General features: G+C 41.2%; 1 protein-coding gene across 3 annotated transcripts; it reads right to left on the bottom strand.

Annotated features, from left to right (window-relative positions):
• Positions 1 to 673: 673 nt before the first annotated feature.
• On the bottom strand, positions 674 to 27,434 carry TMEM19 (transmembrane protein 19). Of its 3 annotated transcripts, XM_083400010.1 has the most exons (8): positions 27,292 to 27,434; positions 23,973 to 24,045; positions 7,994 to 8,147; positions 7,375 to 7,488; positions 5,918 to 6,055; positions 5,349 to 5,600; positions 3,650 to 3,859; positions 674 to 2,991 (listed from the first exon to the last, which is right to left on the bottom strand). In XM_083400010.1, the coding sequence occupies exons 3-8, from the start codon at positions 8,124 to 8,126 to the stop codon at positions 2,828 to 2,830; spliced, it is 1,011 nt and encodes a 336-aa protein (XP_083256136.1). In that variant the 5' UTR covers positions 8,127 to 8,147; positions 23,973 to 24,045; positions 27,292 to 27,434; the 3' UTR covers positions 674 to 2,827. The 3 variants fall into 3 exon arrangements, with proteins under 3 accessions (XP_083256136.1, XP_083256137.1, XP_083256135.1); XM_083400011.1 differs by lacking the exon at positions 27,292 to 27,434 and having other exon boundaries at positions 23,973 to 24,230; XM_083400009.1 differs by lacking the exons at positions 23,973 to 24,045; positions 27,292 to 27,434 and adding an exon at positions 10,622 to 10,709.
• Between the last annotated feature and the right edge of the window lie 134 nt (positions 27,435 to 27,568).

Below are 27,568 nucleotides of genomic sequence, written 5' to 3'. Positions count from 1 at the left end.
TTTGCGAAGCATGTTCCCCCTGCCTGGCTTCTGAAAGGCTGCCTGTTTATTTTAGAAAATTTATTTATTTATCAATTCTTTAACTTACTGGCTTCTTGGTGGCCTCACAAGCTACTTGCCAATCAGTACTGGGGGCAGCCATCTTCTGCAGCAAACTAACAGAACTGTTGTGTCCTCCACATGTCTTTACCCAGACTGAGAAGCATTCCAGTGTAACGTCGTGGTATTCTTTCCATGAAGACATGCATACAGAAAATGTTATAATACTGAATTTAAAATGCACGTGACAGAACAGCTTAAAGCTCACTATACATGACATGTACAAACCTGGACGGATTTTTGTCTAGATATTTTCCACTACTTATTTTGACTGTACACAGATGCAGAGTGCAAGAGAAAAATATTTTACAGACTTTAAAATGTGAATCACAATTATCCATCCTTCAGAAGATAGATTTGCTTTGCTTTCCAATAATAATTTCAGGATAATGAAGAGCTGCCTTTAAAAAAAACACCTGGTGCTAGCTAAGGCAGAAACATTTATTAGTATAAAAGTAACTGATGCTGTCATATAATAATGTCTGAGTGTTCTCAAAGCAATTTGTCTTCAGTTTGGTTTTAATTATTTTTCTAAAGTTGTTGTAATGGCTAAACAATAAAAACAAAAAACGGATTTCATTTTTAAGTCAGATTTATTCAAATGGGTATAATTTAATAAAGCAAGCTCTCATCTGGAAAAGAAATTACCGGTATATGCACTTTCAATGCAAATAGCCCTATAGATCTCAAAGGAAGAGCCCTGAGGCAAAGAATATTAAAATGTATGTTCCCTCTTACGTAAAAAAAAGAAAAAAGAAAATCATTCAAAGTGTTAAATCTCAGCCCACTTATCCTCTCTCTCTCTCCACACCCCTTTCCTTTACAACTTGCTCACACTTTCCTGTGTTCTCACTCTTCTGACAATGGCTAGAATTAGTTCATCATCAGAGAGAGCTTTTCTCTGCCAGCTCTTTTTCCAGTTCCATCAATTTCTTCTTGCCTTATTCCAAGTTCCAACTTTTAAACCCCCCTTTTTATATCTTTGCCATCTTCCCACAAACTTTAGACATCAATTATGTTGTAGTGTTAGAACTATCTCATTATAACAAAAACAGCACAGATATTTTCTAAAGTGGACTTTTGTTGATGCATTCTACTATAAAATAAATGTTTTTATCTAAGGTACCACTTTTTGCCTCCCTTTGCTGTCTCCTCTTTTTATACCTTTTCCATGTTCTCATAAAGCACAAACTTTTCACAATGGTTCTGTAACATTAGTGCAATTTACATGCTGCTTTGAGGTGTTATATTCACTTTACTGTGCCCAGTGTAATCCTACCTACACTATAAAAATCTTTCTACAATGAATGTTCACAAAGTCAAATGTCTGATTACTGTGTGAACGAGTGAAGTTCAAGGCATCCAGTGTTTTGCTGTCCAACTTTTGAAATATTCTTGTGATCTGCCTTGTAAGGCAATGACCCCTATTTTACCTTACAAGATCATGATCCCATTGACAAGTTAAATTTGTAACTACCAACTTGAAAATATTGACAACTCTGAATGGATACAGTCTTAAAAGTAGTTTGTGGGTCATAACAATAACATCCTACAGATTTTCTTAAGTATTATACGCCAGATTGAAAGTGTTAGCATCTCTGACCAATATAAAACTGCTGTAAAACAACAAATATAAGAGTACAGAAAACACATCTGTTTGCAAACAAACTAGATAAATCAAAAGTATATTAGAGCCTATTTTACCATCATACTACCTGAAAGGTTTTCATTAGCACAAGAGAAATTTCACATCCTGAGAAGAGTTGCATTTAGTTATACAGAAGTACAACTTTTACCACAGTTCGTTTACTCTTTCTGTGTAAAGATGAGGTTTCTGAAAGCTCAGAAATCCAGTTCCGGATTGTGCAACTTGCATGGTCAAGGAAAGAAACTTGCATTTATTGATGACTAAAGTGAATCTGCAGGCTGCCACCTTCTTCAGGTTTAAAAAGCAAAACATACAACATGAAACACAGAAGTAAATGGAATGAATGTAAAGAATGCTGTTTGTTCAATATGCTCAGGTAAAACCATAGCTAATAAGAATAGCTAAAGATATGGGCCAAATCAAGTATTCTGCCAATTTTTAAACTTTAGACACCAATAGTTTAGTGCTATTAGAACAATCACATTTTAGTTCTAAGAGAAACAACACAGATTCTTTCAAAGGCTGGTTTTTGTTGTTCTTTCTAAAAGAAAGAAAGAAAAAGGTTTTGATCTTATGAAGTCATTCTAGCATTTATGTCCTAACTGCCTCAACACCTTTTGATGGTGCAGAGAGAAAACCACCTCAAAAGTGTTTTCCACATCCTACAACATAATAATAAGTTAGGAGATATATAATGTTTAAGTCCATTGCTTTGATTGTGAACACAGCTGTACTCAGTGACAGGTTAACAGCTTAGTTTCCCATTTCCTTCAATAAATTACTAGATGGTAGAGAATGAATTGAGATCAAGCATACAACCTTGTAAGCAGCAGGTGAAGAAACTTCAGGCAGAACTGTATTCCATTACCAAAGCGATGTCAAATCAATACTGCCTCTTTCCAGTCTACTTTTCCTACAGTAACAGCAGCTGCTACAGAAGTGTAGCTTCAATAGCCTGATGATTCCTCGTGGCCTGTGTAGCAGTTGTAGGAAAACCAATTCCAGTCCAGAGTGCATTGTATAGACTCCTTTAGGTCATAGCTTGTTTTAATAAAATATATGGGAGTCAATGCTTTCACTTCAGCCTCTTGGCCAAAATCCCCACGCTGCTCCCGGCAACAACAAAGCAATGACTACAGAGGAGAAGAGATTCACCGCATTGTTATCTAGGATAGGTTTTCCAGATATGTGTCTTGCATCTTTTGTCTGATGGTTGACAACCATTCCAGTACTTGTGTCTAAACCTGAAGAATGAAATACAATATAGAAAACAATTGGATGGAGAAGTCCTTTTCACCCAATAACTAGCATGGGTGTCATCAAATGAACATCTACCAACACCCATAGATTAGAACTATTTGTGAACATTTATACACAACTTAAGACTGCAACCCTACATGCAATTTCTTGTCCCTATTTATCTCAATGGCACAAATTGGTTCTTAGGTCATTCTGCTTCAAACTAACAAAATGTTACTCTTTTTAGGATTCAAGCATCATGTCTTGGAGTGAGTGGAACATGTTCCTTCTGGCTACGCAGTTTGGTTGTTTACATTTCCATTCCTCTCTGCCAAGTCAACAAAGGTTTACAGAATACAATTCCCCACAATATTTAATATTTCCACTGCTTATTTGTGGAATGGCAATTTTTCCAGTACTATCGTTAAATGATCTAAATTCAACTCGAAGCTGCAGAGATGAGACAAAATAAACGCACATAGAACAAGATTCTCAAAGTATGCCAAGTAATCAGAAATAGTTGAAGTCAATGCAAATGATGACATGCTTTGAAGTAAGCCTATGCTATCATTACCAAGAGCCATACCCACCCAATAGGGAGATTACATCACTTTCATACAAATCTCAAAACAATTTATTTTTTTTGGGGGGGGGGGACCTTACCGCTGTATTGCATGGTTGCTCCTAAATAAGAATCAGTAATGGATCCCAGTAAACCAGCCATTCCACCAAACACAATAATGGGCCATTGTGGAGCAGATATATCCAGGTCATTCACAAACATCAACTGGGAAATGAAGTAAGCTACACCTACTGATGTGCCACCAAGCAAACTTGAGATTAGGCCCACTAAAGTAATGCCACCATTGGTACCTAAAAACAAAATTAAAAATCCCATGTAACTGGCATTCTAAACTTCTAAACTTGTTAGAACATACATTTAATGAAGACTACAAAAACTAATGGTAGATTTATTACACACTTTTGGACTATGAGGAGAAATCGCCCCTTTTGCTTAAAATAAATAAATAAAACTGAATTAGATACAATTTATCTTATACTCTTTTTGCAGCAGTGTTCTACAATCTGTTTAAATTACACTTCTTAAAGTCGTCAGCAAACAAACTGCATTGAGTGCAAACACAACCATTGGGGTGTTTTTTAGTTGAGAGCATTAAGAGATTGGGAACTGGTCACAGGCTTGCAAGATCTCTCCCCATAAATTCTTCTCTGCTTTTCCTTGTTAGCATTAATTTGAATGTGGCATTACATTACCACTAATGTTGACAGTAACCATGGTCAGTGTCAGCTTCTAACTCTGGTTAAAAACCAACCCTGGTCATCACTGCAAAAGGAAGGATGGAATTCACATGAGGGGAGGAGGAAGCATGCAAACCAGCAAACCCGCTCCTGATCTCTTGCTATCATTATGAAACCTAGAATGTCATGTTTGTCCCAGCATTTATTCTGATGACACTTTAAGTATTGTTACCTTAAAGAATCCAAACATGGACAATTTGTCTGAAGAAATAAGGGTAACTAAAATATAACTACCAAAATTCAGGGCAGATCTATTACAATTTTGAACACAAAGGAAGGTCTCAGGCTAGATGGAGTAGACAACAGGGCTCTCTCCATACAAAGCATGGCCCTTTTTGAATGAAAAAGTTAAGCAACTTTCATTAGAGAGGAAGAAATCAATACTAATGTCAACATTACTGTCTGCGCGACTGAACTACTGGACCAGCACCTCCCTCAGCTGTAATCTCAACTAACTGGCTAACTGGCTACTGTCATTTTCAGAAGCAGAATTTTTCAAAGCAACCCACTCTAGAATATATAATATATGCATACACAGTAAGTTCCAGTCAAGCTTAAGGAAGGACATTATTCACTTTTGGAATATGAGCATAAGCTTCAGATACTGTGCTTTTCTATCAAAAATTCAAAATATTTCCCTGTCCTAGAAGACAGAGATGAATTTTGAATACAGTAGTATTTCTAGTAAGGTTCCAATAAAAGATTAATGGGTTTTACTCCAACAGGTTGTACAAAATCATGCCCAAATGGGACAGAATGACTCACAAGATGCCATAACCCTTATCATTTTTGGACAGTTTGACCAGTTACACTCAGTTGTCACTGAATCAAATGTAGAAGAATATGATAAGAAAGGGCCAAGCTACAAATGAGCTACCACAAAGCAGCCTTTTCAGGCCTAATTTAAAGCTACGTAAGCTATATTAAAAGTACACCTCCAAGGTTTCCCAGGCCACAAAAATGAATTTAGCCAGCTGCCCACAAACCATTCATCATTAAACTATGGTACTATTTAAAAAAACAAAAGCAGAAATTTCCTTACCTACTGGAACTTTTTCCCAGGTTGTTATCAATCGGGGTTCACTACTCATGACAGTGCCAATCTCTGAAGCCCACGTATCTCCAGCACAGCAAGCTAAAGCACCCAGTAGTGACAGGCACATCCAGGATGCTGTATATTGTTTGGAAAAGTCTATAGGAATTTCGCCTGGACCACTTTCAATCATGTATAGCAGAGCCAATTCTGCAGGTACACCACCATTGCAGAATACTTGTACCCAAGTTCTCTGCCCACCTGTGTACAGAAAGGGAAGACACAAGTTCTTAAGAGGAATTTTAATATGCATTATCCTTGGAAGCACACAGAAGAAGAATAAAAGCCAGACTGTTATGTGTTTTACATTTCAATAATTGTGGTTTTCCTTCGTAACTAGAAGTAAAGATCATTACTAGCGCAAAGTACTTCGTTCAGGTACTTGCAAGTCACCCACCAGAAAGAAGAGGGAGGCGAAAAATAAATTACATAGTGCATAGTCCGTTTATCGCCTTAATTAAAAGTCAAAATGCATTTTTTGTAATCAATTGGCTTTAAAATTGATGTTTAATTCTCACCTTCTTTGTATTCAGAATCTATTTGCTTCTTTATTTCTCCTTTCCACTTGGTGAGTTTGGAGGAAGTAATAAAAAACATGAACATGGCAGCGAAAAAGCTGTAATTTGCCACAGTGAGGATAAATCCAACTACTAAACCTAAAAGAGGGAAGAGATGGTGTCACAAGTTATGTACTCTGGGAAAATTAGTTCAAAACCAGCCTAGACTGTGATGAAAATGTAAAGATAATATTGTTCTGTCTAAAGATTAGTTAAAGCAGCAGAAAATCCCAATGATATTGCATCTTCTGTTTACCTATGCAATTGGTGAGATAAGAAAATGTGCTATAAAATAAAATTCCTAACATACAAGTGAAGATTGCAAACAAACTGTTGCAATGTGGCCTGTGCATTTCCAGTATTACTCCATTCCATTTCCCCTTCTGCTGCCACTGAACTTGCTTTAAGAATGGGGTGAGGAATTGTCCCTTTGCTTTCTATTTCTGCAACTTCCTGAAGTATCTTCCTCTTGTTTTTCAATAGCCTTGTTTTGGTTACACAGATAATAAACCTGAGCTCACTTTTAGTACATGTCCATAACTACTTCATCATCTTTGGGCAGCAGCAGGAGTTTCCCCAAATATAGCACTTTTTGCATTTTTTAAAATAGTAAAGTTCTGTTCATGTCCTTTCTTCCAACTGTTCATTTCCATTCTTTATTCTAATTTCCCTTCCCTTTCTGGCACTGAACATACTGGTCACATGAGCCTCCCTCTGCCAAACCAACACCTGCATTAAATTTCCTTTCAGTTTTGATCTTCACAAGTCTTCATGCAATTCCCATCTATCATATGTTTCTTTTTTCTTGCCTCAGTATTGCAATTTTCATTTTTCCACTTGCATAATAAATGCTGAATTGGCACAGCAGGTCAATAAATTAGATCCCATTCATACCTACTCCCTTCAGAAATCTTGGAGGATAACAAAATAGACAGTTTTAGCTTCTGCTAGATGAAATTATTATAAATAAGCACAGGACTACAGGTACTGATTCCCTATTGGGAGTGAATCAATGAACATAAGCCTCTCCCCATCACCATCTTTTCCAGCTAATATAATTGGCAAGTATTCTCCTTGGCAACCACACCTCATCAATGTTATACACCACACCTAGTCCATTGTGGGCAATAAATATACCATTTACATTAGCAAGGTTATGGTTGCTTTAAGTCAATTGGACGAAATTTATATTGTTTTGTGAATGAATCTTCCCTGCAACGGAAATAACTTCAGAATGTGGTAGAGACACTACATTATTTGCAAAATAGCTCATACAAAAAAGTAAGATGAAGTAGCACAAGAATATTAAAGCCAAAATTATGAATGGCAATACTGAACATTCCGCTGAAGGGGGGGGCAATCAGAAAATTTCTAAAACTATATGCAAGCGCAACCAAACTTAAGGCAGAAGAACATACCTCCTATTGCTCCACTATGATCAAGACTTTTTTTCTTAAATCCTCGTGAAGCTATTATCAGGGGAATTAAGATTGAAACAAGCCAACGCCATGGAGAAATAGGCCGCAAAGTACCTATAGAGTAGTTTAAAAACAGCACTACATCAGAATAGCAATATGTCTTTCTACTTTCTTTAGCATTCTTTTACTACATGTGTTATTATCATCTCTTGTTTCCTTATGTACATGACTGGACTGAGTTTTTTATAGGCTTTTCTTTCTGCACAAATATGGGTTAGGATGAAGGCTGAATAAGCAGCTGTGAGTTTTTATGCTCCTCTCCCACAGAATTCCTTGCCAACATTGGGGAGCCCTTCAGAGCAACACCCTGTGAAGCATCAATTGGAAGGAACTTTTACACTCTTAATTTTACATGTAAATATGCATTTCTTATTTAACAGTCACATGAAGTTATTTTTAGTTATGTAAATATGTGTTAGGCACCAATTGAATTTGCTTGTATTCATTGAAAATGAAATATTAAGAAAATATTAGGATTAGCAGCCAATTTTAATAAAAGACTGTGTATGAGTGTTGTAAACTAAAATGTATCATGCATTAGTAGAAATCTAGACTTTACCATAATACGTGCTTGCAGTCATAGACACAATCCAAAAAGATAAAGAAATGCAAATAAGTACACTCAGTATGATAATATTTGTCATCATTTTGAAATAATCTTTGTTGGAGTCGTCCCAAGAAAACAATATCATGGAAAGTCCAAGGCTGATCACCTGTGTATAGAAGAAACAAGAACAAGCTTTCAGATAATAGTTTTTTTAAAAGTGTGCAAATTAAACAGTGTGGGGAAAGGTAGCTTCCACATTCAATAAAGGCAGAAGAAGCTATAGTTAAATCAGCCAGCTTCATAAGCCAGTTTGAAGCTGGCTTCTTTGTCAAGTACCCATTGTTGGTTATATACAGTACCTGGGTTTCCATTTCAAATTCAATGGTAAGCCAAACTTCTTTGAAACGCAAAGCAATCATGGCAGGCATCCCCTTCCCAGTTACGCAGGGGTAGAACAAAGGAAAGAGCATGCATGCCTAACATTTTGTTTGAGCTCATGGAGGCTCATCCATGTAATGCTGACCTTATAGTTCAGCATTAAATACAAATAAATCTGCATGTGAAGGCCTGCTGCACAGAATCCTACAGGCCTGACTAATGAACAATTCAAATGTCCTTAGTTAACAAGGCAACTTCTGCTGCAAGCAGCAGAATTTTGAAAAAGAGTCATTGTAAGGAGCCAGAGGGAGATATTATATTTTTTCCATAGCATAGGCTCCAACAGCTATTCAATAATCATATGGAGAGAGAGTTGCAGCATGATCAAGTGTCCTTGGGAATGAAGGCCACAAGGACTCTCTCCACTTGTGATTTCCAGCATCTGGTATTCAGAGACATATTGCCTCTAGTAGCAAAGGTAGAACATGGCCTTATTTCCATAATCCAGAGCAGAAGAACCTTTTCAGAATGGAAGGCTAGAACCTTAATTCCCCCACTGCCAGCCAACCACCTGTCCATCACCTGGTGTCACCATGACATCAGGTGACCCGTTTCCCCTTTGCAGCTCACCTTGACTGCAAAACACATTGCAAAGGAAGAGCCCAGGTGATGCTAGCATGGCTTGAAGTCACTACCAATCAGTTGATCAATGCTGACTTCCAGCTCTACTTTCAGCAGGGATTGGCTCCCCTCAGGAACTACAACTGGCAGCTGGGGAACCAATCCCAGTGGGGCTTACATTTGAAAGGCATTAAATACAAGCCCCGCCTGCCAAGGAATAATCAGGAGCATATTTTAAAGCTCCTGATTGTTCCTCAACAACTGTGTCTTGCTTCATGCCCTAATGTCTTGCATGATGGTGGGTGTTGCATGGCTTAGGGAAACAATATTATGGGCCGGAATATAACCCCCGTTGGGCCAACGGTGCCCCATCACTGCCACTGTCTCTTTGTATGCTGAGAACCATAACAGCTAGCAGTTTCAAACCACAAATCTAGTGTCACTTTAATCAGATTATTGTGGCATAAACATGGAGTATACTCCACACTTTCTGTTGATTTATTTCATTGATTTGCATCCCACCTTTTGGGGTACAAATCCTTCCAAGGGATCTCACAACTAAATGCATTACATAAAATAACAATAAGGAAGTATCCAACACATAACAATTCAGAAATACTGGCCCCGTGGGACAGTATGTGGTTCCTAGCCCTATACAGGCGTGGGGGTGGAGGAGAATCTGCCTGGAGGAGCCTGAAATGACCTTCTTTACCTGTCTCTCTTGTCCTCCTTTTCTGGCTCTGGAGCCAGTGTGGTGTAGTGAGAGGCAGTGTGGTGTAGTAGTTAGAGTGCAAGAATAAGTCCCGGGAGTCCACAGCTCAAATCTCCAAATCAGCTGTGAATCTCACAGGGTGACATTGGGCCAGTCACTCATACTCAACCCAACCTGCCTCACAGGATTGTTGTGAGGACAAGCAGGGCTTTTTTCCAGCTGGAGCTCAACTCTAGCACCTCTCAGGTGGGCACCATTGCCATTCTAAGAGAACAAGGGAGAAATTCACGGTGAACTCTGGCACTCTTTTTCTAGAAAAATAGCACTGAGGAAAAGTATGTAGGCCACCTTGAGCTCCTTGGAGAAAAAGGGGGGATTCACAGAATCGTAGAGTTGGAGGAGACCCCCAAAGGCAATCTAGTCCAACCCTTGGAGGAAAAGTTGGGACAGAAAGGTAGCGAAACAAACAATGGCCCACCTACTCTTGTGTGACAACTAAAAAGGTGGCGCGGCTATGTATTTAGTGCTTTTATTCCCCGCCTTTCTCCATCCTGGAACCCAAGGCTGCTTACACGGCAGGCTCCCTGGTGGTCTCCCCTCCAAGCACAATTGTCACGTTTCAGGACTCGGCAAACCCCTAAGACTTTGAGGCCGTGCAGGGCAAGCGCTTTCAGCCCGCATTACAAACAAGGAAGGGGCGAGGAGGACCTCAACCTCGGCGGGCGAAGCATCCCGCTCTCCCTTGCGCGAAAATCGGACATGAAATGGCGAGCCGGGCACGTCGGAGCGGAGCCGCGGGAGCTTCTAAGCCTTGTGCCCGGACAGGGGTGCTCCTCCGGGGCTTTCTACGCACCTCAGCACCGACGCCGGGGCCTCGCCTGCTTTCTGCTGACCGCGCGGGGGTGTGGGAACCGCCGCATCTTCCTCACCCGCGCGCTGCCAAGACGCAGAACAGCAACAGCAGCGGCCGCGGCGCTTGGAAGTCCCATGGCCGCCTCAGAACAGCGCCCCCCGCCCCGCGCAAAGGACGCTCTGTCGCTTGAAACTAGTGACCGTAGAGTGACAACTTGTAGACTCATACACGTTTTCAAGGTTCCGGGTTGGCCCTGGACTGGCATTCTCTACCCGCCGCTCGCAGAAAGCAGTGGGCAAATCCAGGAGCGAGCTTAGCTTTGTGCTTAGCTGTATCCTTACAGAAACCAATCCTGCACCCACTTACTTTGGAATGAGCCCCCTTTAAGTCAGTGAGACTTCCTTCCCAGTTGATCCGCCTAGGATTAATGGATTTGGGGGGGGGGGGGCAGGAGGAATGCGACGTGGTAGCGAAGCTCGAGGACTCTGCATACAAATAAAACTCCGATTTCAGCTGGGAAGGATTAAGCGGACATGTCTTTGCTGTGTCCGCATTCGGAAATTCAAACTAGCCTCGGTCCTGCTTTTAACCAGAAATATTGCCGGTGGATTAAATTCCAGGCTGGTCGTAAGACACTAACCCTCTTCACTTTGCCCCATCAGCATAGTTCACATACGAACGGCAGTTTTGCCCCAGGAGGAGGGAAGCGGGGGGGGGGGAATCGAAATGAACCAGGAAGTTCACAAAAAAACCTATTGTCACTCTAAGCTTTTTCTATCTCTTTGTCCTCGAGATCGCCACGTGTTCTTATCTCTGTATCCTTTAGTTTGCTCGTCTCTATCAATCTCAGGCCTCTAGAGCGATTAGTTGTCTTCTAGCGCGCATGTGCACCTGCTGGAGGGTTGAAGGCGAGCCTCTCTTTTGCTGCCCCGTGACCAGGGGCGTGGAGGCAACCGCGAGAAGCTTCTGCGTGGGCGGCTGAGCTTTGCTTTTTCCTGCCCTTGCTACAGGCACGAGTAATTACATCCGCCAACGAACACCCCCCCCCCGTGCTTTGAACTCCTGCAGTGCTAACAGCTACTTCTTGGCCCACATCAGCCATGTGGACAATTCACCAATGGACGTTTGCAGAAACGCTTATTGAGCGTTCAACCCGCTTTCTTCACAAGGGGAGCATAGACAACGTTGGCTGTTGGAGCTTTTCGTGAAGAGGCTGTCAACACAAGCATTTTCTCATCACTTTCCTTATCCAGAAAAGGACAGTTTTGAGGGGAAGCATGGTTGCTGTGCAAGAGCTCGAAGTTGGCTTTAATCGTGCATGCTGAATTTGCCATAATATGATTGATTCACACCTCAAAATGCCAATACAGTCGTACCTTGGTTTTCGAACAGGAAGTCCGTTCAACTTCCGAAACATTTGGAAACCAAGGCGCAGCTTCCGATTGCGCAGGCGCACCAGAAACAATAGCAGAAGCCACATCAGGCATTCGGCTTCCAAAAAAAGTTCAAAAACTGGAAAGCTCACTTCCTGGTTTCGATTGTTCGGGAGCCGAAACGTATGGGTACCAAGGTGTTCGACAACCAAGGTGTGACTGTAGTCTGGAAGCATCCAGAAACATGTTGCAGAACACAACTGCAGAAAAGGCCCTGAGACATCAGTTTTATTAGTTGTTCTGTGATGCTTCCCCAGTACCACTAAATTGTTGCTATCTTGAGGGCCACTCTTGCACTACAAAACAACAGTGGCAGGACAAAAAAACAAACTGGAACATTTGTAGTATAAAAAGTTGCAAGATTTCTGCAGGAGGTTAGGGGACTTACACTGATTGAGAACAAAGCAGTATGTCCGCCCCAAAATCTTTGCAGGTGCTACAAGTAATTGAAAGCGGGATTGCATATAACTGCCCCATAACATCATGAGCACAAATGATCATGAAAGCACACTGAAAAAAGACATGGAAGGACCTGCAGGTGACACCTGGAATTAGTCCCCCTGGGAGGGGATTTTCCCTTGAGCCCCTCTGGTGAAAGAAAATAAGAAAAGGAGAACGGTCAAGGTGTGAATGAGGGATAAATGGTATGGTACTGCAGATGAGAGGCAAGGCCTTCACTTGTACTATGATTTTCCCCTCTTGGTACAGAATATAAGACTTCCAATTATAATAGCGGAGGATAAGAGGAAGGCATTTTGAATGTGAATTTATTCCTTTTATGAATTGCTGCTTAAAGCTAAGTTTATACAGCTGTCAAAGTTATCTCCCCTGGACTCCCCATGATTTGGAGTGTTGAATATTTATTTGTACTGCACTCTGCTATTGTGCACTCTATATTTTATTGTGCTCTGTGGAAATTATTGTAGAAGCAATGTTTTATTTATTTAACAACATTTGCATATTGCTTACTGGATAAGAAAACCTATAAGGTTTTTATTTATTTTTGCCATGATAGTTGTTATTGAATTGAATTATATTGCAGTTATGAAACGAATGGCTTTGAAACGTTGCAGTTATATTATGCACTATTTGTATTGGTAGTATTACTAATTATTGAGTTAGCATTTATATTTGAATTATTGTATTGATGGATGCTGAGTGGTTGCTATGAAATAGTTACTGGATTTGTTTGAAACACTACTTTAGAGCAATATTTCAACTATTTATATAGTGCTTGATACCATAGTCTCTAAGCAATATGCAATGAGGCTACAAAAAAACCTACATCCCTCCATTACAATTACCATGAAGTCATAAAGCTTACTTAAAATGTTGACTGAAATGTTTAAAGCCTTCACCAAGCACCAGAAGTTCAGTAGAGAAGATCCCTGTCTGATCTCAGTCAGGAGGAAGTTTCACAGAATTGGGCCCACAATACTGAATGCACAGCTCCTGGTGGATTCAAACCATGTGACTGAGCCCTGGGGAACTACTAACATAAACTCCCCATAATACCTCAATGATGGGACAGGGAGAGAAGCATAAGGTGGTCCTTAAGGGATCTTGGGCCAAAATCAGTAGTACATAAATTAATACATGAACCTTGAAGTTGCATATTGGTAGCTGGTACAAGTTTTTAAGTATGGGAGTTATGTGCTCGGGTTGTTTGTCCTCCTCAGCACTCTAGTCAAGGTATTTTTAACAAACTGGTGCTTCCAGGCAAGTCCTAAGTATAGCGTCACATGTGTGCCACCGCTTTAGATAGGATGCAGTTTTTACTTTAGCTATGATGTGCTTTCATTTGTTGTAAAATGCAGCAACACTGAGTGCGGCTGTATTGCAAAAAAGCAGGATAGGAATAAATAAACTGATTGACGTGACAAATGCTAGAAATAAACCCTACTCATCATTTAATTTATGCTGAGCCTCAGGAAAAGCTGTATTATATGTAGGAAGGAATCACGGCTTCAGCAGAAAACTGAAAATAAAGAAAACCATGAGTGTGGGACTGATATCTCCAAATATTATTTCTGGGAATGGAAAACATGGTTTAGCACCAAGAGTAGAGGCTCCATATGATGGCAGATCATGCCAGTTTGTCAACCTCAGCAAGAATATGACAAAATAGTATATCACAGTGTCAGCAAAACAGCCAATAAAAAGTGTATTTCAGAGAGGTATACATGAATTGCAGACAAGAAAATTACTAGGGAGTGTATTTTAATCATCGGGATGAGGTGTGGTTTAAAGACTTCAAGATGGGGTAGGAGACGAGGTTCTGCTTTTCCAAAGCATTTTTATAATTTACATGTAACCCTGCATCCTTGACACACCGCTTACAAAATATGCAGGTAAGCTTAGCTCTCAAGACTGCAGCTTAAGTCTTCAGAACAATTTTTTATTAATACAGTGCTATTGTTTTTGCTTTTGCTGTTTTTATTTGTCTGTCCTTTTAAATAGCAATTAATCTACTGGCTTATTTTGTGTGTCATTTATCAGTTCTTAAGCTTGTTTACTTGAACCGTTTTAAAGTTAATAGTTTAGACAGGAGAATTTGCAAGCCAACCTGAAAGTCATTGTGGTGGAAATGTGGGATTAAAACCTTAAGCAAAAGAAAGTATTAAATAGTAAGCATGTCATCTCATGTGTTCTGAACATCTTCTAACTTTTTAAGGCATTCAGAAATTAATATCTATAAATATTACTCTCCTATTTTTCAACATATATCCTGGAACTCCCATTGATTTTGAATGAGCTTTCAGAAGATCTGGTTAAGATCCATAACCTTGATGAAGTCCTCAGAAATCACAGCAAACTAAATTTAATGCAAATAATAAGTGATAATCAACCAAGGCACTTTACGTTTCAAGTAGCATCATGCTACTTTAAACAGACATTGCTTCCCCCAAAGAATCCTGGGGGCTGTAGTTTGTTAAGCGTGCTGAGAGTTGTCAAGAGACTGCTGTGCCCATCACAGAGCTACACTTTTCAGAATGGTTTACCTACCAATCCTTCTTCCGAAGGAACTCTGAGACTTGAGGGGAATAGTACACTAAATACATAGTACTAACGGGGCTAAGTCACATACCCAAAATAGACCCACTGAAATCAGTGGAATGAAGTATGTATAACATTGGGTATAACTCAAACTGACTGTGAGTTAATGGTGCAGTATCTAATCTCATGAAATGCCTTCACATTGCTTTGAACACAGGTGTAAGAGTGCGTTCTTATGCAGATTTGCCAGGCCGGAAGCCCCACTGAAGTCTGCAAGACCTCAGTGTAAATAAATAGCAATGCTCAATGGAGCTTCAGCCTTTCAAAAGGCATGCACTGGAGCAGATTAAGCACTATGATCAGAACCCTTAAGAAAGCACACTTCTTGTTATAATACTCTCCCATTCTGTTCCACACTCCTTGCTCACTTTCCCAATTGGATAACAAGCAAGAACGCACCCTGCTTCTCATGCTAGTCCTTACACTCAACTGAAGACCATTGCACCATGTGTAATAAAAACATGCAAAGCCCATCAGCTCTTGCCTCTCAGTGCCTTCAGTACAGGGAGATCATGTAGGGATATTTTAGAAATGTCCACTATTTATTTATTACATTTTTACGCTGCCCTTCTTTCGGGGTGTGGGGTATGCATGGTCCTCCGCACTCCCATGATTCAACCTCCCAGGATTGTTGTGAAGATTAGTTAAACTGAGTGAAAGTTTAGATAGGAGGGAGGAATTTGAACTTTAGTTCTCTTGGTCTTTGTATGACATCCTTACCACAGTTTTTCCTATTCTAATGTAGGAAAAAGAAACAAGTGTTTCCAAGTATAGGAAAATAGAGAGGCTTCATTATCAGGCTATTGAAAATTGTTTTTTTTATTATACTGTACTCTCAGTCTGCATTTCACCCCATGATCCCAGGATAGGTTACAAAAATGTCACAATTAAAACAAATGTAATTTACATTAAAAAGATAAAATAGTGAAACCAGTGACAAAATAACAGGGCAGCAGTGCATATGAACACAGGAGAAGGGAATACTTCAATTCAGCAAAAGGCTGGATAAGGAAACACATATTGACCAATCATTGAAAAGCATGTAAGATGCATCTCAGAGGGGAGGTAATTCCACAACCTGATTGTTTGCATTACAAGCTAGGATTTACCGCTTTATCACATTTGTGATCCTAAGCACATTCCCTCAAAAATAAAGGGGGGGGGTGTAAATCCTCAAATCAGTGAGACTTACAAGAAACACATTCAGAACGGAAAGTGTAGTATTTTAAAATATTTTCTTGATGAGTCCCTTAAAAAGACAGATGTTCAGAACACATGTTATTATAGGCCCTTCCCAAAGATTGGAATGTTGACCTGAAATATCCTGAGTTAACACAACTCCATAAAACAGAGAGCAAGCTTCAAAGAACCTGTGCTCTGTTAAAATATGCTGATGAAAGGAAGCCAGTTAAAGCTTACTAAGAAGTATCCTATGTACCTATGCGTATTACTCACAATTAATATTTTCCCACATTATTTTTTGTCTGCCATGCAAAAGACATTTACAGTCTGATTCTATGCACATACTCTGAAAAAAGGCACATGGAATTAAGTGGAACGTGCTCCTAACTGTACATGAGATTACAACTGCTTCCAGTTTCATTTAAAAACACAGGTGCAAGTAGGAAAAAGGGAGTCTAGCTACTTTAAAATACTTCAGGGATACAGTGGTACCTCGGTTTAAGAACAGCCCTGTTTACGACCTATTCAGTTTATGAATTCCACAAAACTGGAAGTAGTGTCCTGGTTTGCGAACTTTACCTCGGTCTAAAAACAGAAGCCGAAAGGTGGAAGGGCATCGGCAGTGGGAAGCCTCATTAGGGAAAGCGCACCTCGGTTTAAGAACGGTTTTGGTTTAAGAACGGACTTCCGGAATGGATTATAAACCAAGGCACCACTGTACTGGGTTAAAATGCTGTAACTGGATACAAAATATCTTACTTCGGCCAGGAAGCTTTTTTATTTTCAAAACAATTTGGCTTTCATGCCTACCTTTCATATGTTTCTTGATGTTAGAATGTTATGGTTCAATCCCCGCGCCCCCCGGCAGAATTACTTCTATACTTGTAGAATTACCATTTCTGAAATAACATCTTTGGATTTTATTACTTCATTGTCTTTTCAAGACTGGGAAGTCAGTGACTGTCAGTATCTTAACCACCGGCCTATTTCTGAGCGTCTTTAATATAAATCAGTCACTATGTTTGCTTAAGCAGTAGAGCGAGAAATATTATATGGAAGAATGGGTTTAAGAACAGAGCTACAAAGCTGACAAGGATTGCTCCAAATTAACCTGAGTGAGATAAGGGAAATCTGGATTGCTTTGTAGGCATCCTCTGTTAAAGGGATTTATTGTGCATATAAACTTCCATTTAATAAAAGAGCTCACTTATTCATAAAACTGTCCTGCTCTTGTAAAGCTGATTAATCCTTATAGCACATCATGCGTGTACTGAACCATTAAAATTAATTGGGGGAGGGTGCATTTATATCAGTTGGGTATTGTATGAATTCCATAGACTAGTAATATTGATGGCAGTTCTAATATTGAAGGGAACAATGCCTTAAAAAATTATGTACTTGGTCAAACTAAATGAGACCCGTCCCATTCAGTTGTTATTTGCTCCACAAAGGGAAAGGATGGGATCCTCAAGCTCCCTCCCACCCATGGCTGTTATTGATTAATAAAAAGTGAAAGATCCTGATCATCATCTAACATAATGTGTTTTCCTTATTACATTTTGAAGTCTTTTAGTGAGCTCCCACAGACTATCTGCTTCTGATCATGCTTCCATATTGTTATCTGATTCTAACCAGGTTTACTTAGAAGTAGGCCCTAAAATATTTAACTCCGACTTACTTTCACGAAAGAGCAAACACTGGGTAGATGTGATTCTACTCATGTACCATTCATTCTCTATAAAAGTATGGGCCTAGAGCTTAGATATTTAATAGCAGCCTTTTTTTTTTTTTTTGCACATTATGCACTTTTAAAATATTTAATATAAACCACATCGAACAATTTGCCACATTACAGGGCAGAGATATGCCGTGCATACTAATAAACAACTAAGTACAAATGGTGACTCACTGCTTTCCACCCAAAGTCAGCAAGATAGAAACACATGACTGACCATCAAGTGACTAAGATTTGAACGGATGGGGGAGAGTGAAGGTCCATTTAAGAATATATTCAGAAGAGATGCATTGCTGGTTTAGAATGTAATTCTGTATTGTCATGGACTGGATGGATGCAGAGGAGTGGTGGGAGGCAGCAGCCGGGAAACACCCTAGGGAACACCAAGGGGAGGAAGGCTCGGAGCCTGGGGATTAGTGGGGGGACAAGGATGAGTGGTCAGAGGGAGAAGGAGCTGACTGGGAGGAGGAGGTATCAGCCGCAGGAGAGGTGACAGGGTTTAGTGAACATGAAGAAGCTGTGGCAGAGTGCAGTTCAGACTTTGAGGCTGAAGCAGAGGCGGGGGGGGGGTCAAGAATCCAAGGAGTCTCCGTCCCCTAGGTTCCAAGAATGCACAGAGAAATGAAAAGAACAGAAAACAGTTGTGAGCACAGTTTGACAATGTGTGGGAAAAACTCTGGAGGGGAGGAGCCTTAGAGAGCGGTGGGAAGGCGGGGACCTTCAGACCTCACAACAGCTTCACTGGAGCCAGACCAAGGGAAATTAACTTCTCTGGCCTCGGGTGCTTTGTTTATGCTGCTGATCTACACCTGACTCAAGTCCTGACGTGTACACATTTGCATTGGAGTAAGTTTAATTGAATTGAGTTTGGACTTGTTTCCAAGTAGACATGCTTAAGTTTACACTGTTAAGATTGTTCTAATTTTTTGAACATATAGTGGTTGCTTCTTCTGGTGGTTTAACATCATACATCACTGTGGGAGGCTAGGCTGTCACTAATTACTCTGATAGAGCTCAGGGAAGGGCAGAATGAGAAATGTGCAACAGCTATGCATCCTTTAATCCCAGTAGCGAAAGGTGCGTGGTACGGACGGCAAACAGAACTGCGGCTCGCTTCAGTGGTGAGAGCTGGCCTGGCGCAGTGGGCTCCATTTGCCCTCTGTGCCCCTCCATGTAAACACTCCTCGCAAAGCCACTCCGGGAGGACGAGTGAGAAGAACACAACAGACACAAACCCTTCGATCCCAGCCTTGGCAAGGCTGGGGTCCTTCTCTTGCTGCCCTCCCTGAGCAGCTTTGCGAGGCTGGGATCTGATCAGATCCACCCTCACAAACACAAGCAGGGCTGGCTTGGGGAAGGTGGCATGAGAAGCATGTCCCCCGCCCAAAATGCGTCCAGGGCAATCGCCCCGGCTGCACCCCCCTAGTTACACCCCTGGCTGTCTACACACCATACCTTTAAGCATATTCAAAGCATACCCCCATCAAGACTCCTGGGAACTGTAGTTTCTTAAGGGTGCTGGGAATTGTGGCTCTGAGGGCAACCATAGTTCTCAATATTATTCGGCAAGTATTTAAAGGCATGGTGTGTACACAGCCTCAGTGGGAAGAAACCTAATGTATCAAGGTAAAATTCTCAGTTGTTGGTCTGCACTTTGGGGCCTCTGGCTGCGCCTATGACTGGAAAGCTGTCTCTCAGAAGGTGCTGCTTGAGCTGAACATGGTGCCCTGCCCCTGCTCTGCAGGTTTTGCTTTGGACAAAGCCTTTGTTACTGGTGCTTGCAAGTGGTGTTATAAGCATACAGGACAAAGTGTGGAGTGTATTGGTACACTGTCCATCTGGCTGCAGCTTCCCATGGCAGCTTTGGCTCAGGGCTTCATGGCCTTCCTAAGTGCCACGTGGCTGTCCCAGCGAGTTTTAAGCACCTCAAATGTGGCAAGGTACACACTTTGACTGGAATGTTTTCTTTATTTGCCCTCAGGCAAGTTGATGGTGATCTGAGAGTGGAGTATATGTCAATGGTTCATTTGCCAAACGTCATCGTGTTTGTGTGTAAGTTGTACTTTTGAAATGAAAGTGTCTAGCCACATTCTCAGCAGTCTTATTTTGCAATATTTGAAATAATAGCTCTTTTAAGGCACTGGAGGGGGTGAGAGACCTGTAGGCATTCAGATATTCCTGGGACATAACTCCCATAATTCCTGACCACTTCTGGCTGATGATGATGGGAGCTGGAGTCTGGTAATATCACAGGCTCCCTACAGCACAGAAAGCAAACATGTATAACTTCATCTGCAACAACATGGAAAAATTTTGTGCGGCAGTGGTAGAGAACAGTTGTTGGGATCTACTTCCCATCAGTTCCAACCACCATAACCAGTGGTCAGCAATAATGGGAGTTGTAATCCAATGCAATCTGGAGTGTCATAGGTTAGCCACTCTGGTATATGGTGAGACATGTGAAAAACACTTAACTGGTTCTACCATATGAAAGGCTGTACACAGTTTTTCTTTCATCTGCTTAACTAAGGTATGTTTGAAGGTGCTGTCTGGCATAAATTTGTGGGCAGTGCAAGTGTTCTAAGCAGAAGATGAATTAGGCTTATTGTATAATCATTAAAACAAATTGGTGCAAGAATACCTCCATATAGCCGGAGGGCTGCGCCTTTTTGGCAATATTTGTTGCCGGGTAAAATGAGATGCCAGGCTTTAGGAGGGAGGCATGAGGGCGCTAGCAGGGTCCTAGAGTCCTTCTGCCTCCTTCCCAAAGCCTAGTTAGCATTTCCCCAGCTTTGGGAAGGAGGTGGGAGTGCTCTTGGACCTGCCAGAGTCTCATGTCTCCTTCTCAAAGCCTGGTGCAGTAGGCTTTGCAAGGGCTGGTGTGTGTGTCAAATTTTAGCCTCCCCCCCCCCTGCCCTGCGATACAAAGCAGTGTGCAGCCCATGGGTTCCATGTCAAAGTACTATTGCAGCCCACTTGGTATGAAAAGTGGGCCATCCTGACCTATACATTCATGATCATTTACATAAATGAAGTTAATATCCTCCCATGTAGGTAAATCAAATGGAAAATTTCCATTGACTGAATTTAAGTCACTAGAAGCATATTATATTTGAAATTGAGTATCTCTTCCAATAAGCATTCCACAGCAAAAGGCATCCCAGCATTGCTTTTGAAACCCTTACCAGGGATAAGCTTTTAGTAGATTAGCTCTGATCTTCCTTTGAAGCAGATTTGAGCATGCTAATTGTGATGCATAATGCAACACTCTTTTAAATTGGCTCTGAATATGATCCAATGGCATTATTATCCAGAGAGACATCTCCCTAAATTGCACAAGGAAATGATTTGCTGTCCTGAGCACATAAGTGCACATTTTATTGATAACAACTGCTTTAAGTAAGCAGCTTTAAGTAGGGGTGCCAACCTGAATAAAAAAATGGGGGGGCAGGTAAATTCTGCCCCGCATAATTAATCAGAATACTTGGTGGATGCACACACCACTTGAATGGCAATGCCTATCAGCTTTTATGGGGAGGTAAAGGGAGTTCCTAGGAGTTGGCTCCCAATCTGCCTCCTTTCCCTTTTGCCTAAGGTTTAGAGCAGGCATCCCCAAACTCGGCCCTCCAGATGTTTTGTGACTACAACTCCCATCATCCCTAGCTAACAGGACCAGTGGTCAGGGATGATGGGAGTTGTAGTCCCAAAACATCTGGAGGTCCGAGTTTGGGGGTGCCTGGTTTAGAGTTAGAGTTAGCTTCTAACCATAGTGAATTATTTTCGCATGTCACTCCAATTCCAGTGTTTTGGGGGAGGGATTAAAAACCATGTGTGCCTTTCACAAGGATCTATTTCGTTATGGGTGTCAATGGAGAAACTTCTCTCGTAGGGAAAAGCTGTTTCCCCTAAAATCAATAGTGGGGAATATAAGTCCATACCCATCTACAGCTCTTGAGGTGACAGGGTAATTGTTGGGGGTGATCTTTATCCCACCTCAGCCTTTCGTGGGAATCCATGTTCTTTTCTTCTCCACTGCCCCACATGCCTATTGTACCAACCACAAAATGGTAAAATCTACCTTTGTAGGAGAACCTGGCTGCTACCATTCTGAAATGTGGTAGGCTTCATCCTTTTCTGAAGTAATCCCTTTCTGAATTGTTTGTGCTACAGGCAAAGATGGATGGCTCTGCCAATTTTGGTTCTCTCCTTTTTCCAACCTTAAAATTCAGTTGTCCATATTTCTGCAACAATTTCTCATGAAATTCACATGAAAATTCATCAACATGTTAATGTGAGTTTCTCTCGATACATTTTTAATGCAATTTTGCCTAATAAACATATTTTTGCAAAGCATTCTCCCTAATATAATGAAATAATGCATTTTGCACGTTATTTTCACGGAAATATGCCTTTTTATGTACCCTCACAGAAATATATTCATTTTTGTAACACATTACGTGCCTGGACAACTGCATTACAAGTTTCAATGGATGGCTGTGGTTTGGTTTATATATTGTTCTGCAAAGTGCAAATTTGATATGCACACCTGAAAATATGAAGTGACCTGAACTTCTCCCACACCCCTAGCTATGAGAACACACATGTCAAAAGCCTTCCAGTTTGTTGTCAACTTACTTTTCCTAACCCATACAATCAGCATTTTTTAAAAAAAGGAATAAATTAATTTTGATCAAACACAATACAGCGCATTCCAGTTCTTCTGAAACTATACAAAAAGAGGAGAGGAAAAAACACTTTCAAAACCAAGAAAAAACAAGGAGGAAACAAACAGTAACTGATCCAGTGATGGAATAATGGGGCACCTTTGAGAAGCATTAGAGGGTGCATAAAATGAGGTTAGGGGCCACATGCAGCTCCTCAGCTGGTTGTTCACTAATGCTTTATAGCAGGTGTGGGGAACCTTTTGTGCACTAGATGTTGCTGAACTACAACTCTCATCAACCAGCCAGCATAGCCAATGGCCAGGGATGATGGGAGTTGCAGTTTGGCAACATGTGGAGATTCAAAGTTTCCTAAAACCTGCATTATAGGATAGGATACTCTAGGAACCAATGCCACTCCTGCTGACCAGCAAGGTGAAGTGATCTGGTTTAGATGGGGCGCACAGAGAAAAGTAGAAACTGGTGTTTAAAAAATTCAGCAACACATTTAAATGGATTAGCCCTAGGGAAAATGCTGGTGGAGACATCTGAGCTCTGCTTTAGGCAGCAAAATACCTTGGGACAGTGCAGCACTACCAGGGACTTCAATGGGCAGTCAAACCTGAACCAAAACTCTATGCAAGAATGTTTTCAGCATTCTAAGGCTCAGTAATCAGGCAGACCAGCCTTTGACTACCAGATGCCCTCCAGAAGCTCTGGACTACAACTTCCATCATCCTGGACCATACTGACTGGTGCTGATGAGAGCTGCAGTCCAAAATTTCTGAAGTGCACTAGATTGGCAAAGGCTGAGGTAATCCAAGTGGCTTCCCAACAGCAACAACAAAAGCAAGTCTGACAAGCAGTGCTAGCCTAGAGACTTGCTCCCAAAATACAGTAAATGAACATCTGATCCCAAACCTACCAGTGTTTCTAGGAAGCTTCCTAAATAGTCTGAGCAACCTACCAGGCTACAGTTGGTCTGCAAGCAACAGGCACAGATGAGGATTAAAAGAACATCAATGGAGTTAATCTGGTAATTGCTTCTCCCAGAAGGCTAGCAGCAACATTGTGTTGTCTTTCATTACTACTATTGGACTTTGCAAAGGTTTCTGGGCACTGTAGTTTACAAAGGGCTGCTAGGAATTGTAACTCTATGAGGGGAACTACAGTGCCCAGAATTCACTGAGGGAAAGAATGTGAATGTACTGTATAGTGTGTACACAGCTTGTGTTAGAAGGAATGTTTTCAAAGGATTCCAAAGAATGCATTAAAATATTATACTTAAAAACAAAATATATAGCAAGAAATTAATAAGCCACTACACTGAAAGCGTGGGAATTAATCAGTATTCCTTACCTGTTCCAGAGAATGAATTCAGGGAGTAGAAGATGAAGGTAAAATAAGTAACTCAAAACCACAGGTTGAAATCCTGAGAAAATATCAAAAGTAGCATATTAACTAAGCAGCCACCAGCAGCATCTTGATGGAGTAGTGGGACAGGTTTTCCTGCTCATTCTTTTCACCCACAGAAAATTAGTTCCACTCGCCTTGTTTCAGCTACTATGTGCTGCAGAACTTAAATTTTCTCACGACTCATTTTGTTGGGGGAACGGAACAGCACTGAGAAATGCAAGAAGTCAGGGCGTGCTTAAGCCTCAGGCCTCACAGCAAAGCCCTGCCTGTGCAGGCATTCTCCTCCTTCAACCTCAGAGATCCACCCACCCAGTGTCTTTTATCAGCAATGAAATACAGGAAGGTGTCAAGCAATACCACAGTTCGCTTAATATTTATAAGGCAGATTCTACACATGCTTATTCAGAAGTAAGCACCACTGTGTTTAATGCAGGGCCAACCCATCATGAGGCTAGATGAGGAAGTCACCACCTCAGGCAACAGGCTGGGGCCAGCTGGGAAGGGCAGCAGATCCAGGCCTTGAGGAGCATGCCGTTCACTGCCTCCTGTGCTTGTCACCCACCACAGCCTCCTCTTCCTCCATTCACCCCTCTGCCACGGCCTGCTCCCCTCCAGCTTCCTTTTTTTTCTCCCCTGCCTCCTTCAGCATGCTGGAGCTTTCCCAGGTTGCCTTGTTGCAGACCCCCCAAGGGTCCCTATTTTCCAGGGACAGTCCCAGATTTACAGAAGCCGCCCTGGTTCCTGATTTGATCCCAGAATGTCCCACTTTTCCTTAGGATGTCCCTATTTTCATCGGAGAAACATTGGAGGGTATGGATCTATGCGACCCCTGAGCCAAGGAAATAAGTAACTATACAACCTTTAGAAGATATCTGAAGGCAGCCCTCTATAGGGAATTAAAAAAATAAAAAATATATATGTTGGAAGCTGCCCAGAGAGGCTGGGGCAACCCAGTCAGATGGGCGGGGTATAAATAAAAAAATTATTAGTATTATTATTATTGAATAGGATGTCCCTATTTTCATTGGAGAAATGTTGGCGGGTATACATTTGCCATAGGTTTCTGTTTTGCCTCAAACAGCAAATCAGCCTGCTTTAATGCGACTTAGCTCCCTTCTAAGTACAGTCATGCAGCATTAAACTAAGAAGGGTTTTCCAGATGTAAGGCCCAGTGAGTTCAGTGAAATGTACTAAGCAGGTTAGAACTACATACTGTACTGTATGTGATTTTCTGAAATTTAAAATGGTCCTTGCCACTGTATCTAAACACATCCAATTCAGGAAGCACACAGTAGCTTGCTACTTAATTGTCACTATACTTCAAATATTTCCTCTGAGCAAACACTTTCCTTTTCTCTATTAGATAATGATGTAAAGCAGAAACTGATACTAACTGATAACAAAGGAAAAGAGAGCTAACATAAGATTTGGGTACATTTTAGACATCTCTGCTACAGAGTGTCCAGTATGTGGTATGACATTCCTTCAGACATAGGATTGCTCTAGTTGAAAAGTTCTTCTTTGTCTCATAAGCATTCTCCTTAAACAAGAAGAAACTTGTTCCTCGTGTTTTGCAAAATAAAGTAAATCGTTAATCAGGTTCCCACAGTCCAATCAGTATCTAGAATGATATACCAAAAGGATACCAATTGTACATTTTAGGAGAACAGTAAAAATATTCTGCTGCAGGTTTCAGTTCTAATAATTATTTTTTTATATGCATATCCCAGGATTAAAAGGACAATTCTTAGAAAATGAAATTAAATTACAAGCTCATAGGATGCATGCTTACTCAAAAGTAAGTCAAACTGTGTTCAGTGGAATGTACTGTTTCTGGAGCATGAATAGCATTGCAGTGTTTCCAAAACATTACCCTAGCTATCCAGTCACTTAAGACTGATGCTCACTGTCAACTTCAGGTTTCAGAGGGCACTTTAGCATGGGCCCCCTCCCTTGGTGAGTCTACCACTTTGTTGTAGCAGATCCAGGGGGCTCTTGTTAAAGGGCCCCTTGCTGGGCTGTGAATCCTCAGCAGGCGCCTGACCTTGCTGACCCTTGATGCCAGCCCTGCTGACGCTGTACCTTTAAGTTGTCCAGTGAGGCATGACACTCAGCCAGCCTCATCTTCCATCTCCTGTTCTTTAGTACACTCAACTTAAACTCGACTGCTTCAAGTCCAGACCGCGTGCTCAGAAATATTTTTTCTGTATTTTGTAACACAAAAATTTTCTACCTGTGTTCTTGCTGCTGCATGGAATAACGCATGAATCTGATCTTTGGAGTTGTTAAGTAAAGTATTTAAACTTATTAGCAGTGTGTTCTGTTCATTGAGAGAGGGGTAGAGAGGAGAAGCAAAAGGTCTAACAGCCTATATTCCTCATGCTTCACTGCGCTGCGTGATTTTGTGGTTTTAAACTCTGCTGGGGGCTCTCTCCTGTTGAAGAGTGTATTTAGCATACACTTTGGATCTAGGGATCCAGCCTGCTTATAATCTATCAAGGCAATGTGGGTAGGTAGTGATCCCCCTCCTGTTTCTACCAAAGTGAATGGAAGAAATTTTCCTTAGACCAGCATCATGGGCTGTGTAAATTCTGCCATTGTTGAGGACACATTCAAGATGTTCAAGGTCTGCTCCTCCCTGTCCTGCCAATGTCTCCACACTGCTTGGCTGCTACACTGGAGTTGTGTCAACACAGCGGTGTTGCATTGGTGTATCTGCACAGTTGTGTCAGAATACCTCATATAGCAGTAGCATCAAAGGGCTTCTGCCATGTAAGCCACTTAGCCGAGTGAGTGAAGCATAGGATCCTTCCCCATACAGTATTTGCAAAAGTGCCACAAAACTCTTGTGTGTGTATTTGGAAAATGACAATAGTAGTATGAGCTACACTGAGGTCTTGTAGCTTGACAGCTGACGCGTTTTAATTACATATTCCAGATGACCTCATACGCCTCTTGAAAATAACAACTTGAGAACTTTTTCAGATGGGTGGGGTATAAATAATAAAGTATTATTATCACCATCATCATCATAGGTAGCCACCTCACTGCAGAACGACACCCATTTCTCTAGATTGCTTTACCCTAAACACACACAAAAATTTACTGGATTACACCCAAAGCCTTTGTAGCCTGGAATCCCATTTCCCACAGTGGAGAGCCAGATGTTTATGGGATGCCCCACCATGAAGTGATGAGGGCAACAACAGCTGTCTCCTAGTGTTCTTTCTGTTATTTAATTATTATGATTAAGTTAGATTACCTGGCCTTCAGCAGCAGTTCCCAGGGCAGGCTGCAACCATTTAATTTTTTTCAAAATAAAAAACAACAGTTAAGTAACAGTAGGGTGGATCCCGAAAAAAAAACGGTGTCAAAGGTCAGGGAAAGGAGGCGCGTCTTCAGTATTCTCCGAAAGCGGGTCAACGGATAGGAGCCTCTGATCTTGGAGGCAGCCTAGAGCCATCTTTGCCTCGTTCCCTATCGATAATCTCACCCTCCGTGAATCTGATACCACATCTTACGGCAGCGGAGTCGCTTGG

This window comes from Podarcis tiliguerta (assembly GCF_965153285.1).
Source record: "Podarcis tiliguerta genome assembly, chromosome: 10".
Classification (NCBI taxonomy): Eukaryota; Metazoa; Chordata; class Lepidosauria; order Squamata; family Lacertidae; genus Podarcis; species Podarcis tiliguerta.
Note: the sequence above shows the minus strand (reverse complement) of the source record. Positions and strands in the feature narration are given on the sequence as shown.

What these genes read in the sequence shown, in the direction of transcription:
- TMEM19 (XM_083400009.1), bottom strand. Translation starts at nt 10,681, where the DNA reads ATGGGACTTCCAAGCGCCGCGGCCGCTGCTGTTGCTGTTCTGCGTCTT. An exon ending in GACTGCAAGCACGTATTATG is followed by an intron (nt 7,489 to 7,993) that starts GTAAAGTCTAGA and finishes ACTACTCTATAG; the next exon opens with GTACTTTGCGGCCTATTTCT. An exon ending in TCATAGTGGAGCAATAGGAG is followed by an intron (nt 6,056 to 7,374) that starts GTATGTTCTTCT and finishes TCCCTCTTTTAG; the next exon opens with GTTTAGTAGTTGGATTTATC.